General features: G+C 41.7%; 1 protein-coding gene across 1 annotated transcript in view; it reads right to left on the minus strand.

Moving 5' to 3' along the window:
- Nucleotides 1-2,353: 2,353 nt before the first annotated feature.
- The window catches only part of EGLN3 (egl-9 family hypoxia inducible factor 3), a 28,122-nt gene continuing 15,471 nt past the window's right edge, over nt 2,354-15,004 (minus strand). The window contains exons 2-5 of the mRNA XM_059849890.1: nt 9,782-9,901; nt 7,790-7,926; nt 7,047-7,120; nt 2,354-5,943 (exon numbers count right to left, since the gene is read on the minus strand). Coding sequence (XP_059705873.1) covers nt 5,906-5,943; nt 7,047-7,120; nt 7,790-7,926; nt 9,782-9,901 — 369 coding nt within the window. The 3' untranslated portion in view covers nt 2,354-5,905. The remainder of the gene's footprint in view (nt 5,944-7,046; nt 7,121-7,789; nt 7,927-9,781; nt 9,902-15,004) is intronic.

Below are 15,004 nucleotides of genomic sequence, written 5' to 3' on the forward strand. Positions count from 1 at the left end.
AGCACTGCACAATTTCACCCAGACCACAGTACTCACTTGGGTCCATCATGTCCATTCATGCAGCACAGGGAGCTAAAAATAAAGTAACCAGCCTTTCCCAAATCAAGGAAAGATACTGCAGGTGAGAATGGAGAGTAGAAGCTAAGTAAAAGGCAAAATAAAACAGGTGAAGAAAGAAAAATCAAAACATCTTTCTGTATTGACACTTGTTTTCAAACTAAAGACATAATTATCCTGTAGCAAACCTTGGCTACAGAGAAAAACATTTTGTTGGGAACTAATTAAAGAATTAGCCAGTGTTTAGCTTTTCGTAGATAAAGGAACATAAGCTTTGAAACAGAAGTGTTTGCAGTATGCTTTTGAAAAGTCTCTGAAGACAGCCAAGCTTAAGTCTGTTAAGACTCTTTCTTTGACAATTAAATGTCTGTTCAGATTTTTTTTTTTTCCTTCCTTGATTTTTTTTTCTTCTTATAAAAGAAGCAGCTGGTACCTCCTAACAGCAGGCCTTTTCTCCCTTGTTTGGAGCATGGGGTGGTGTGTTACCATGTATCACAGTCATGAACACAGGTCATCCACTGAACCACTCTATGGGTGGGACAGATGTCAAAGCTGGCTTGAAATATGGTGTTAAGTAAATTAGAAGCAACTGCTGGCATTGCATGCCACATCAACCCCCCCCCAAGACTACATCCCAATCAGACCTTTCCAAGGCACAAGGCGGATCAGCACCATGCCCCTGACAAACAACCTGTGGGTGCCGCAGAAGAATGCCAAGTCCCTTTTAGGAAGCTAATCAATTTCTTGGTTCAGCAAGAGGGCACAATGACAGTAACCATTGTCTCTCATCCACTTTAACAACTCAACATCCTCTGCCAGGGAAGGGATAACCCATCCTGAAGAGGATGCTCTGCTCTGCTCCCTCTACCCAGGGAGCTGTGAACCCCTGTAACCACAAGAGATTTCTCAGAGCTCTACCAGTTTGGACTACAGGGTCTTTCTTTCCGTGCTTCTCACCAGCCCCACACACAGAAGGGTTTTAAGAGCCAGCTGGCTCCTCTCCTGTCAAATCAGGTCTAGAGTGTTGGCTAAGATCAGGGATCACAAATTTCCTCCTCTCTAGCAGGACTGTGGGTGCCCAGCATGCTGGCACTGACTCTGCTGCCACTTAAGAACTGCTGGTGACTGCCATTGACCCAGTGTGGTTTATCAGCATCTCCAGCTTTGTTTAAAATAAGCACATGTGCAGATGAAATTATCCCTGCTTTCCATAAGACAGATAAAAAGCTCAATGCCTTGTGGAAGATGATGGGAGTTTTAACCAACTCTCTGAAGTAGAAGTACTCCATGGAGACAACATTATGTGGGAAAGGGGAATCAAGTTTTACTAACCTCTCTTCCACTGTCATGCTCCTTCGCAATTTTCAGTGCAACCTCCGATATCAGATGCATTCTCAAGAGTCATGAGAATTGTCAGTGCAAATATATTTAGCCATATCCCTTTGGGTAGGTGGGGGAGGAAAGAAACCCCTAAATAGCTGTAAGATAACAATTGCTGCAAACATATTTGCTTAGAGAAAGTTTAGTCAGAGTTCAAAGTCCTTGGCAGCTGGATGGCCAACGGCCAGTTTCTTCTCAAGCTGTCCCTAGAAACCTTTACTCTTAGAGGAGCATGCTCAGAAGAGAAACCCCTCTGCTTTCTATAGGTCTTCTCCCTATGCTCTAAGAACTCCTCAGTCTAAAAGAAATGCATAAATCGATGGCAAATATTTAGACATCTCTTCTCTCTCTAAAAAAAAAAAAAAACAACAAGTCAAATCCAAGCCCTCCATGACAGAAACCAGGTTTTAAATAGGAAAAGGGAAAATCTCCTCTTCATGAGATTGTAAAGGAATCAGAAAGTTCACAGATCTACCAAATGAGTGAAAATGCCCTGGCTTTCATTCAACTGCTCTGTTAGTGGGAGTGAGGAGAAATCTCCCACACAGCCACAGGAGAAAACTGTGGGATTCAGACTGGAAAAGTAGCAGGGGGAGGATGTGAACACTGTTAAAAATAAAACTTATCAGACAACAATTGAATCGTGAGAATGTTATCTGGTTCAACAGAAGTGTGAAAACAAATGGGCATTTCAAGAAGAGGGTCACTAGCAAGGTAAATAACTTCAAAATAGCAGGAAGTGACCAAGGGAACGTGCCAAGCCGAGGGCAACAAAAAAGGGCTCTCCAACAGCAGAAGACAGTCATGGATACAGATTTCAGTGTCACCCTACATGCAGCTGCATGGCACTGCACCCACCCCTTGGATCCCTGGCCACAGTAAGACACAAGACTGAAGAGATTTGCACAGGACAGTGTTTAACATGACCCAGTGTTTATTGACTCCTGCGACATTTTTTAATAGCAACAGGAACACAAAACGCGATGTGTGGTAAAATACTACTAGGGGTTTCCACATGAATCCAATGCAAAGTGCCAGCATTGTTGACCAGCATACAACCTGACAAGAGAAGATGTAGTCATAACTCACTCTCAGATATCTGCTGGGAGTACATCACAAAGTAGAACTAGTCATTTGCCTGCAAATAGACACATTTTCTTCTAGATGCAAGTGGTGTTAGAGCCAGCTATTTTGCAACAAGAAATACATATAATATATTCCAACATTTTAAAAAACACAGGACTAAAATTGTTTAAAAATAGAAGGGAAAAAAAAGAGTGGAACTTTTTCGACACTATTTTGTAGAAGTCATTCTTCATAGACCCAAAAGAAACCTAGAGAAAAAGATTTATTAGAGGCTACTTTGCTCAAAAAGCCAGTGCTCACAGGTTTAAGAATAAAAACAGTCTCTTGATTTTCAGCACTGTCTCCTGGCCTTTTTTCCTCCCTGCACAACAAAAACCTCCTGTTGAAAATTGCAGCTTAGTGGCTCTGCACATTTTTCCCATGAAATTGAAAAGGCAATCATGTTTTATAGAGCCATCAAAAACCTGCATGACATGACATGCATGTGCAGCATGAAACATCTTCACAGATATGAACAATGAAGGCACATTACCTAAAGATTAAAAACAAAAAAAAAATTTTGGAGGATTCAAAGTTAAATACCTTAGATAAAGCATTCCTATTCACAACTGGCTGACAAGTGCTGTTTAGCCATTTGATTCAGTTTGCTATGAAGACAAAACACAAGGAAAAGGCCTCTTTGTAACACCCTCCCCATGCGTATGTCACTCATGACCAACACCCCCCTACACCTCACCCCCAGTAAAACTACAGCTTCTTCAAGGAGATCATCCCACTGAAAACAGAGTAGAGATCTGAAAACGAGGACTGAGGAATTGGTTTCAAGCTCTCAGGCCCTCAATTTTTTTTGCACTTGATTACAAGTGTTAATAAGGACAACACACCCTGCCACAGAATCACGGCTCTGTCTTCTGTATATGTAATATAGATGAGGAAGATATTCACAAAAAAGAAAATATCTATTTATTTACAATGAATGCAACTATACTGCTCCATTCACCACATGTATTGCTGACCACTGCAGAAACCTGATGGTACCAACAGTGATAACTAAAGTACCTTCCTTTTTCAGCCCTCACAGAAAGCTCTTCCCCTTCCACCACATTGTTTTTCCACTGTTCCAGGCTCCAGTAAGATGTATACTAACAATGCTTTCTAGTTCATTTTTAAGGTTACAGTTTCTAGATCAAAGCAGTATTTGCTCTGCTCTGATTTTCCTCCTTCTAAAATCATGGAAGAGTTTCAAATTTATGTGTCATTATTAACTTTGAAAAGGTGTATTCCATCACCTTTTCTAAATAGTAATGCTGTCTTTTCCAACACCTTTCACATTTCAAAGGATTACTCTCTCTCAAGGAAGAGCCCAAACTCTTTCAACTCCCACATGAACATTTCAGAATGAGAATTTCAAGTTATCACTAAGTTTCCTTCAAGTCTCTGGTGTTACTTAGAAGCAACTGTAGTAGAATAATGTTTTTCTTAACATTAAAGGACATTTATCACGTTCTTTGTCTTTTTCTAGTCTTGAGTTGTAAGGATATTAATCACACATGTTTCCTCATACTCCTCTCTTAGGGTGCACAATGGTCAGGCCTTTATGACCATAACTAGATCTCTGGGAGAAGCCAGAGAGAATAAGGAGTTTCTTAGCACTGCTGTATTCACATTCAGCATTCATGGGCAGGCTGAAGGATGCTCAACTTTTCTTTAAGACACAAAACTGCTTTAAAAATTACTCCATTTTCTAATATCATTTTTTATGCCATGAAAGTTACTTCTCTTCTGTGCTATGCAGCTGTTACCTTTCTGTCACTGACATTTAATAGCTGCCATTGCACACTACTTTTCCATTCCCTAGCTCAAGAGCAGCCCATAACAGCACAACAGTGCAGCAGAGAGTGGGGAAGCGGCGCAGGGGCCGGCGGTTCAGACACACCACCTTCACCAGCATGGACAGGTGGCACAGGAAACTATGGGACACCCAAGGGGGCATCTATTTGGAACATTTAATAGTGTCTGACATATACACTGACAGCATGAGATAAAAATGAATGCAAGTGAGTGTATTAGGTTGAGAACAATTAGTGTGAGTGATAAATTCATCCACTGCCAGATCCCAGCTTCATTAAGAGCCATTCTGAACTGCATAGTAAGTGCTGGTTGTAGAAGTTTAGACAGATTGGGAATAGGTCACCAGTAACTCATTGAGTCTAGTAAGTTTAAAAAAAATAACGGAGGAAAAAAATGTGTGCTTTGCCATTGAATAACTCTGATCTCACAGCCTGGGCACAGCAGTAATAGTTACCTGGCATTACAGATCAATTGAAACAGAATTGCAGTTTCATTCAAATTACATATGCATGCAAAATAAAGTGTGTTCACTAAGAATATGCAGCATAAAAATTAAGTCTAAGTTACCCATTATTTATCATATATTTGTCATACTGCCCAACATATCTTTCAGATTCATATCTATGTCACACAGAACACAGCAGATGGAGAAGTCACAAAGCAAACACTTCTCTACATATCACTGGCCTTAAGGACCAATGCATTGTGTGCCATAGGCCTTTCAAGTTTACCAGATTTTTGTGAGAAAACAGCTGCTTTACCAAACTGTGAAAATAGAAAACATAGAACCCATCCTGCTCAAAACAGAAAAAAAAAATGGTTTTATCAAGTGTGAACAGATGCATAACTACTTTCCCCTCGGTCCTGGGACAGAAAGGGCAGTACAAATGCAGAGCTAGAATGTGCCTCTTGAAGAGCAAGCAAAATCCAGAAAATGCAATGACTGCGTAGACAAGCATCCGGGAAGTCATGTTTCTGAAGAGCTGAACCAATGCTCTGCATAGCAAAATGATGAACAATACATCAACAGGTCCATTTGGGACAGACCGTAAAATGCTCTACAAACATGCAATTTAATTTCCCATGTCAAATATCTCTCTGTGCCTGTCAGCAGTCTGCCAACTGATTTTAAACTTGCAAGGTTTCTTCCCGTTTAACTAGAACTTTTTTTCCCCATAAAGTGCAAATAAGACTCAGTTTTTTACCACTAGTTCCAATGACCACTATCTTAGTTACAAGAGTGATCAAAAGCCAATTGGCTGAGCCACTACCACTAGGCTTGAGTATCACATACTCTTTTTTTTTTTTTTAACCCTGGTTATTTTTTCCAGCAAAAGGCAAAGAGTAAACAAGTCTTTCTTCTACCAGATGCAGCATGACAGGAGGCTCCCTTAAGTACCATCAGCATAAGATGCACATGCTAGACACAACCGGTGCATACTTGTGCATAAAAATGTTTTGCTCTTATTTGCTGGAAATGGAAGTCATCTTTGGGATCTTATTTCCTCACAAAGAGTTCATGAACAGTTGATTAGTCTTCATTAAGAGGTGCTTCTCTCTTCCTCGCATCTACATCAACAAGAAAAAAAAAACCCAAGAAGTGGTTAAACCAGGAGGTTCTGACTGTATTCATCTGAACACTCAGAATCAGAAAGAAGTTGGTTTGTTCTCAATGGACAACACTTTCCATTTCAGAATCATGGCATGAATCCACTAGGTGGACTGAACTGCTACATGATACCACGGCATGTTAACAAGGACAGTCCCAAAAAGATCTTGTACATTTTTCATGTTCAAATTGAAGATGACACATGCAATATTTAAGTAGCCCAATAAACTCTGAGACCCCAGATCAGTGATGCTTTTCCCCTACTGCCTCTTGCCCCTTTTTCATGATCCTCTTTACGGGTGAAACCAGTATTTGCTTTGCTTACAAGCTAGAGAGATGGCAACAGTCTATTCTTAAATCATTTGACTAATTACAACTTTGCCCAGCTGCACACATTTTTAAAAAGACAAGTGCTCTCCACACTGTATTTTGGAGAGGCAGCCCCTGAAGAACAGATCTTAAACTGCTCTGAACAGCAACCTTTAGATCATGGTCCCAGCTAGCGTGTTGGAACACATCTGGACAACTCAGTCCGTGACTCATATGCCATTACCACAGCAGCAGTGCAGGGTGGCTGCCATTAGAAAGCTGGGTCAGTTCTTTGTGGGCTTCTGCCCTTCACTAATACAGAAGAACCTATTCATTCAGAACATTTAGAGAACACAATTATTAAACTGTCTGTGAAAGTCCAAACAGGGTACGAAACAGAATTTGGAGGAAGCAAAATATACCTCCCAAATAACAAAAGAGCTGACTCCCTGTGATTGCAGTAGCCACCCAGGGTAGGAAAAAAAAATCTCAGCCATTTGCGACTCAAATCAGAAACTGTCTCTCCCATTCTCCCCATTTTGTTCATCAGGGATTCTAGGGCCAGGCCTGAATCTCCTGTCACAACTTCTCCACTTTGCATAAAGTAACTGACTAGCAGTAACAGGAGAAAAAGCTTTCTGAAAATACATTACCTATGCTTGTAGCTACAGAACCACTTCTGGTCTATCTCTGACTTTAGAAATATCAAAATGCATTAAATTCTTTCTAGTGAACATGTATAAAAAAATCATACCAGTTAAGGTCCTGAACTTCTTTTTGGCTTCTGCTCTCTCTTCGGCATCAAAATACCACACGGTCATGGCGTATCTATGAAAGAAAGAAATCTTGCATGTCTTTCCACTTTTGATATTAAAATACAGCACTGCACTTTTATGCTCATGGAGAAAGCAAAAACAAAACTGGATTAGAAGACTAAAAAAGTAGAATGAAAATGACACATCTTTATAGGCAAACACAGACAGCATTTTAGTGCATTTTAACAAGTCAGATTGAAATATAGGTGAGAATTTCTGCTGGAGACACAAAAGAGAGCACAGCCCCTGGTAACAGAGGGCAAAAGTAGCTTCCAGACCTTTGCATGTTTTTCTCTTCTGGGACGCCTGTAGGCAGCTTGGGGGCTGCCCTTCACCACATCAGCTTTTCAGAGGCTGCTGACAGATGGTAGCCCCAACAATCCCTATAGTGTTACAAGGGCAAAAGAATAACCCAGCACCTCCCAGCTTGTAAGATTTCTCCTGTCAATGCTTAGGGGCCTTTTTTTCCAACACATGAGGAAATGTATCATTTGAGCTTGCTCCTCCTTACTTAATGAGAGAATTCCCAATGACTCAAAACCAGGAAATTCACTCAACATCTGTCCATTTTTTATGCATACGTATTTAAAAATGATGGCCATAATTTTGGATAGAAACACTGGTAGGAGAGATGCTCTGGGGTTTTTCCTAGCCAAAAACCAGTATTAAATATGCTACTTACCTGGTTGCATAAGAAGGCTGGACTTCATGTGGATTCCTTCGATCTGACCAAAAAAAAAGTAATCGGTCAAAAATCGGCTCAACATCTGCTACATAGGACTTTCCCTCTGGGAATATTCGAAGAATTCCACCATGCAGCTGAAAGAAAAGGAAAGATTATTTTCTTGCACACACAAGCACACATTCACATGAAAAATAACTTATTTCTCTCTCCTCCACACCTAACAAATGGGGAATAAACGTCTAATGATAAACACGACACCTACATGACAACACTGGAAAACCTTACTGTGTCACTTGGCCACTCTGATTTTACCAGTTTGTAATGTTTCAGTTTAAGCTTCTGTCTAAAGCAAATGAACCAAGATAAAGGTAACACCAGCCCTGCAGCAAACACTGGGAAACTTCTGAGCTTCCGGTCACATTTCTAGAACCAGTAAATACCACAGAGCTGCTCCACCTGACCAGTCTGAGATCAGGCTCTCTGCCCAATAATTCTTAGATACTGCTCACAGTACTTCAGACACCATACCTGATCACTTAGGAGTTAAATTCTACACACCTCAGGAAGAGTCAAATCCGTTTTATTGTTAGATTTGTAAAAATTCTCAAATGCATTATAGATCCCAGCCACCATTTTCCGTACTCATAACACAGCCTGGTTTCTCTACCATACAATTTCTGTCTTTCCACATGCCACAATTTTTAGGAAAAAGGTCTGGTGATCTGCACATACTCTAGAAACTTCAAAAAATGAAGATGAACCCTGCCTCCTCCTGCTGCTATTAGAGTCCTCTTTGGAGACTTTAACGCTGCATCACAGAGTGCAGTGCAGCACCAACCTGACGTGGTACCTCCATGCCACATGCAGATCTCAGTGAGAAACTATTAAGCCAGGTTTAAAGTCACAGGGCTGCTTTCAAAGCCCAGAACTATTATACTCTTATATTGCATGTCCTCCAATATACACTTACATAAAATCACCATCACATCTACATAATCAGCTCCATCAGTGTCCTCCATTTCAGTTAGCTTTTCTTAGTGCTCACTTGGGTGCCTCCCCACTGTTTGGATAAGGGTGCAATGCACAAAATAAACTATAGGATATTTGCATTTCCTCCCACATCTCCTTCATTTTATTATATTGAGCTGTTTCACTGTCATATGCTCTGTAACAAGATATGCTTTTCTGCAACACTGCATTTTTCAATCGCATTGCCTCTGTATCTGAACTCACTTACTGGGGTTCATAGTATTTACCTGTTCTTAAAGAGTATATTGGCCTAAAAAGAGATTAGAGAAGCAAACAACATTGGACAATTTTCAAGTGATAACCCTCACAAACAGTTTGTGGTGCATTTACAACAACAGACTTCCAAAAAGACACCCTGCAATTTTACAAACTCTTCTTTTGCTTTTAATCTAAAGGTAAGTCAGCCTTGAATGTGCCATAACTGCCTTATAGTAATATAGGCAGAAACAAGAGTTCTATCCAGTCAAGAGACCCACTGTTGGAATCAAACCATGTTTGTTCCTCTTCCTAAGCCCCACTGCTTCATAAATAAGAAAAGGAAACTGCCTGAATATCTTCTGCAGGTTAGCCTGAAGTATCAAGACTGATAAAGTCACAAATTTGGGCTGTCATTTTACTCTGCTCCTGCAATTCACTTATTCTGTAGTGAACTGATTTTCTTTTTCTGCTGTTTCCTCTAAACAAAGTGTTAAGAGCATACAGGCCAGAGCTTAAAGCTTTATCCTATAGCAACAAAACAGTATGTGTGTAGAATGGGAGAGAGGACAATAAGTAAACAGTTCACACTCTTACTTCCAAAGCATTGCCAAAAACAGACAGAAAAAAAAAAAAGAGATGAAGAATGGACCAGCAGCTCAGAAGTTCATCAGAGTTCACAGAAACAACAGACAGCTCCAAAGCTCTGTTTCCAAAGTAGTTGTTTTTCCTTCTTGTTATGCCTCAACCCCATGGCTTACTCACCTTGGAGTCCCAGTTCTTATTCAGGTAATAAATACAGGTGATGCAGCGCCCATCACCATTTGGATTGTCCACATGACGAACATACCCAGTTCCATTTCCAGGATAGCAAGCAACCATAGCCTGAAATACACAGATTGTAAAACAGTTAAATCTACAGGATGCCTACCTTCAGTTTTATTTGCTAAACATCCTCCCACCACTGTTTTTCAGATGATCAATCCAAAACCTACAGCAGACATCACCTGAAGGTATTTTTGCACAAACATCTTCCACAGGACAGTTCAGCCAGAGTGAAATTCAAAACTGGAAAATAAATACCCTTATAATTCACAATATATACACTAAAATAAAAGGGAAAAAAAATGAAACTAGAACACTAGTATGCATGGTACAAGCTTGTTATAAGCTATGTGACTTTGAGGCAGTTTCAGCTGAAACTTGCTTGGGTTTCTACAGATAAGCAGTCATTGCAAAACGGATTTTCCAGTTATAATGAAAGTAGAAAGCAATCCCAGGATGCCATGCTTTACTACCACCATCCTCCTCTATTCATATCTTCCAGTCATTGTCATATACACTCCTGTGTGCAACTCAAAGTGAGTGGTCCCCAGGAGGTGTTGGTAAAACTCCATAGAGCAAAGTGTGCAAAAAGCTGCAACTCCTTTGTGCTGTGTTTGCACAGGGCAGTGCATGTTTGCTTTCATGGACTGAGCCACAGAACTAATCAAATAGCTTTCAAAGCATTTCTTTCTTTAATCATCTTCAGACTTGCTGATACAATCACTTAATGCATGGTTTATATTTCACCTTGAATGATGAGATAAACCTAACATGAATTACTCCAAACCACGTGGCAATCAACAGGTCTTAAAAAGTTTTTATAGCAAAAACATATTAAACTTAGTTGACTTAATTTGCAGCCTAAGCAGAATGCAGGCAAGAGCAGGTGAGACTGCTGGTAGGGTACTAGATCTTTGTCTCACTCACTCATCACTATTGGGGCTACTTGGCATCAATACCAACCACCCCTAAAGCTCTTGCAATAGAAGTCTTGTTCCCACTCCCCTGACATCTCCAGATTGCTTGCCAGTAATTACCAGCAAGAGTGATGGGAAATGATGGACTAAATTCAGCTGGGAAACTGCAGATAGTGTTCAGATGTGGTTTCCGCAATTATCACTCCTCAATCTGTGTCTGTGCTCCCATAAACAAGTTGTGCAGGAAGCACACCATAGGCTCAAGTTCAGCTCACTGTCCACCAGGATGAGCTGAGGGTTCCCAGGCTCCCCTAGGGAACAGAGCTTCTGGCAGTCCCCAGCCTGTACTTCTGCAAGGGGCTCTTCTTTCCCAGGGCAGGCGTCAGATTTGCCCATGTTTAATTTCGTAAGGCTCCTGTTGGCCTGTTTCCCCAGTCTATCTGGTTTCCTTTTCGTGGCAGCCTTGCCCCCAAGGGCATCAACTGGTCCCTCTCAGTTTGGTGTCTTCTGCACACTTGAAGAGCGCACCCTGCCATCTGTTTCAGGTTACTGATAAATAAGGGTGTTTAACACAACAGGTCCCATGACAGATCCCTGTGGTGCCCCATTTGGTAGCAGCCTCCAGGTATTGGAGGTCTGATGGACCATGATCCTCCAAGTCCAACCATCCAATCAGTTTTTTTACCTACCTATTTTTCCATCCTTTCAGACAATAAAACCCTAACTTCATATAACAGTATTTTACATGCCACAGAATGAGGATATGATTGTGCACCATTTGCATGACCTGCTCCAATGATCAGATATGCACAATTTATAAAGTAATTGATAGCTGGAGATTGACAATATAGGCTTTACTAAGAACTTTCTACCTAGGAACCCCAGAATTCCTGTTTCCTTCTTCCAAGCACATGTGAAAGGCATGCTGTTCTCATGGGACATGACCAGGTACAGTATAGCACATGCTGGTTTAATCAGCAAGGAAATTTTACTCTGCTAACAAACGCCAGCACAGAAGCTACTGCCAACCAGCACAGTGGATCCCTCGAACCCTCTGCTACCTAGAACAGAACCTATCCACAGGAGTCAGCCATGTATGAATTAACTTTCCTCCCCACAACAAGCACCAGAACAGTACCTGCAGGCAGCAGTAAGTCACCAGGGCCCGCTCCCCACACCTCAGGCCAAAGGTGCCTAGAGACTACTGGCCTGCAGGGTCAGGACACTATGCTAAACAAAAGCAAGTACTTTTAATTCCAAGTAATAAGCCCTCTTCCATCACACCTAGCAGTTAGGTAGATGCCTTGCTGTAGATCCTATCTGCTCTGTTGTCATTCTGCTGTTGCAGATGGCTCCAGAACCGCGCTACGTTTCACTATCAGCCTGATAACAGCAGTAAGGGCCAGTCTACAGCACAGTGCCCAAAACATGTTAAGGGCATAGGTCTGCTGGAAACCACAAGTCAGCTGTATCTGCAATGTAATAATGGTCTGAGGAAGCTGGACCCTCACTGGTGAGGATAACCCAGTTTGTTTCCCCGTCCCAGTTACTAGCACAGCACCTAATGCAGGGGCACCCTTCACGCATCCCTCGTGCGGTGAGCTGCATCAGGTCTAACAACTAAAAGAGTAACCTTTTGTAAAACGGGATCTTCATACGCCGGGAAACATGAGCTTGGTGCCCCTGAAGCCACTCCATCACTCTCCTCCTCGACTGAGCAGGGAAAGAAACACTCATGGGTTCAAAGGATAGGAAGAGATCAGTAACTGTCACAGGCAGAACAGACTAGACCTGGGGAAACTAATTCATTGCCAACCAAATCAGAGTAAGATGGCGAGGAATAAAACCAAACCTTAAGACACCTTCCCCCTACCCCCTCTTCCTCCCAAGCTCAACTTCACTCCCAAGGTCCCTACTCGGCCAGCAGTGGGTCCATCTTGTAGCATTGGCTCTGTCGGACACGGGAGAAGCCTCAGACAGCTTCTCACAAAAAAACCCTGAAGGCCTCTCAGCTACCAAAACCTTGCCCTGCAAACCCAGCCCACCTGAGAGCTAAGAGTACCAAGGAGAGGGGGCAGCGATTCCAACCGTGGGGTAGGGAGGAGGGCAGTGCTGGAGCTGGGTGTGGCACAGCTCTGCCAGGGGCACGGGCACCTGCAGTACCCACTCAGCTCAGCCCTGCTCAGCCCAGCTCACCATACCAGGGGATGATGCATGACAGAATACAAGCTCCCTGACCAACAGTACCTCGTTTTTAAGTCGATGTACAACACAAAATTATGGCGGCCTTAAGTCTCTCTTTAGAGAGTAGACTTGACTCCAAGATTACTGAACTGCCTAAAAATCAATCCAGTATTACTACTGTTTTTGATGCCACAAACAAAAAGCTACTGAGCTGCAGACTGAAGGGCAGATCCTGAAAGGGATTTAGGTGCTTTATTTACTATGGAAATCTAGGCAAAAGGCCAGAGCTTCCCTGGCCTCCCACACATAATATGTTCTCTTAGAACATGTGTTTTGTCTCCAACATTGATGCATTATTTATTTATTTACAGAGCGCACCTTTTGCAACTGCAACACTCCATCCCTGGAGATTAAGTGGAACAATTCCCACAGAATCCTAAAGCATGGGCCACACTATAGCTTAATTTTCAGAAAAGCAAAGAGAAAAAAAGGTTTCTAGTAGCAGCAGCAAAAGAAGAAAAGCAGAAGTGAAATATCCTTTTTCCTGGCACAGCGAATATTTGAATGAAACCTTAAACAATGAAGGGAAATCATTCTGGTTCTCCTAGAGACTGTTGAAACGATATCAAGCTTTATCAGAGCAATGGCTGGAGCAGCTCCAGAGTAGATCAAGCTGGCCTCAGCAGGGATTCCAGCTGTTAGCAGTACTTTTGGATTCATTTAAAGCAAACAAGAAACAGGAGATGAGATGCGTGACCCAGACTTAATTTAGGTAATTTGTGAACACTGGTATCTGCCAGTGTAGTGCACAGTCCAGCTACAAAAGCCAGAGGCTCGATAACAATAATCAAACCATTTCACAGGTGTGCACGTGGAGTGTTAGTAAAAAAATGTTTCCTACACTTTTGGCTATTGTGTCTAGAAGAGCACACTCCATTTTGGGAAACAACTACTCTCTTCATTAACGATCTCCAAACCTAAACTAATCAAACTTACTATAGCAGGCAGTAATGAGCAGGAATGTACCTAACCTTTTCTTTTCCAATACAATCTATTACAATGGCTGTTGGTTGGCTTAACTTCCCAGGGTAAGCACTCAGAAGATTCCTGCAACACTCCCCTTTTTTAAGTTAAAAAAAGAGGAGTTTGTCTTTCTCAACAGCTGAATAGTTAAAAACTGATATCCAGATGCATGCCTCTGGAGTCACACACACCACCATATGAAGACCAATGCTCTGGTAGTCTAGTCAACAGTCGTAAATTAAACCCTACAAAACTTGGAAAATGAAAAACAAATCATCAAGACTAAAGCTCCTGCCCTGTTATTTTCAGGGATGTTAGCTTTCCCAAGAGGGTGCAAATCAACCACAAGTTAAACAAGCAGCAACTACCAGCTTTAGTAAGGACCTAGGAACCATCAGTAAATTCCACATTGCACAGAAGCTTGCAAAAATAAGTTGTGTATCATTCAGTTTAAGTATTGCACGCAAGTCAGCCAGAGAAATCTGCGAGTCAAACTGCAAGACACTAGTAAAGTCTGAAGGCAGATAAAAAACAACTGTTCCATTGACAGAATTTTTCCTCACCTCCCAGTGCTTCTAGCAAGCAGAAAAACAAATTCTCTTAGCTGATGGCCAGGATCATGCTGTGAGACATGATTTACAAAATAAGCAGTGCTAGAGCAGCCTGATACTTGTAACAGAACATTTCAGAAAATATCTCGGATAGAAGATGCTTGTAAGTGGAAACAGACAGTGCTTAATAGGAAGCAGTTGTGACACCAGGTCAGAAGGTCACAAATTTCAGCCCAATATGTGGTTCTCAGGTCTGAACTTGAGGGCAAACAAATATCAGTTTTGACCAGTCCTCTAGGGTATTAGGACTACCAGGATTCACTTGATTGTCTTAGTTTTGAATGCATATTGTGCTCATCCTGATTCTAGTTCATTGTACTTATCCTGACTCTAGTTCAGTCTTTACATCCAGAAAGGGAAAAGCACCCAGCATGCTCTACATTAAAAGAACATGAGTAGGCTGACATTTCATGATCAAAGGCAGGAGA

The sequence above is a fragment of the Haemorhous mexicanus genome, chromosome 6, assembly GCF_027477595.1.
Source record: "Haemorhous mexicanus isolate bHaeMex1 chromosome 6, bHaeMex1.pri, whole genome shotgun sequence".
NCBI lineage: Eukaryota > Metazoa > Chordata > Aves > Passeriformes > Fringillidae > Haemorhous > Haemorhous mexicanus.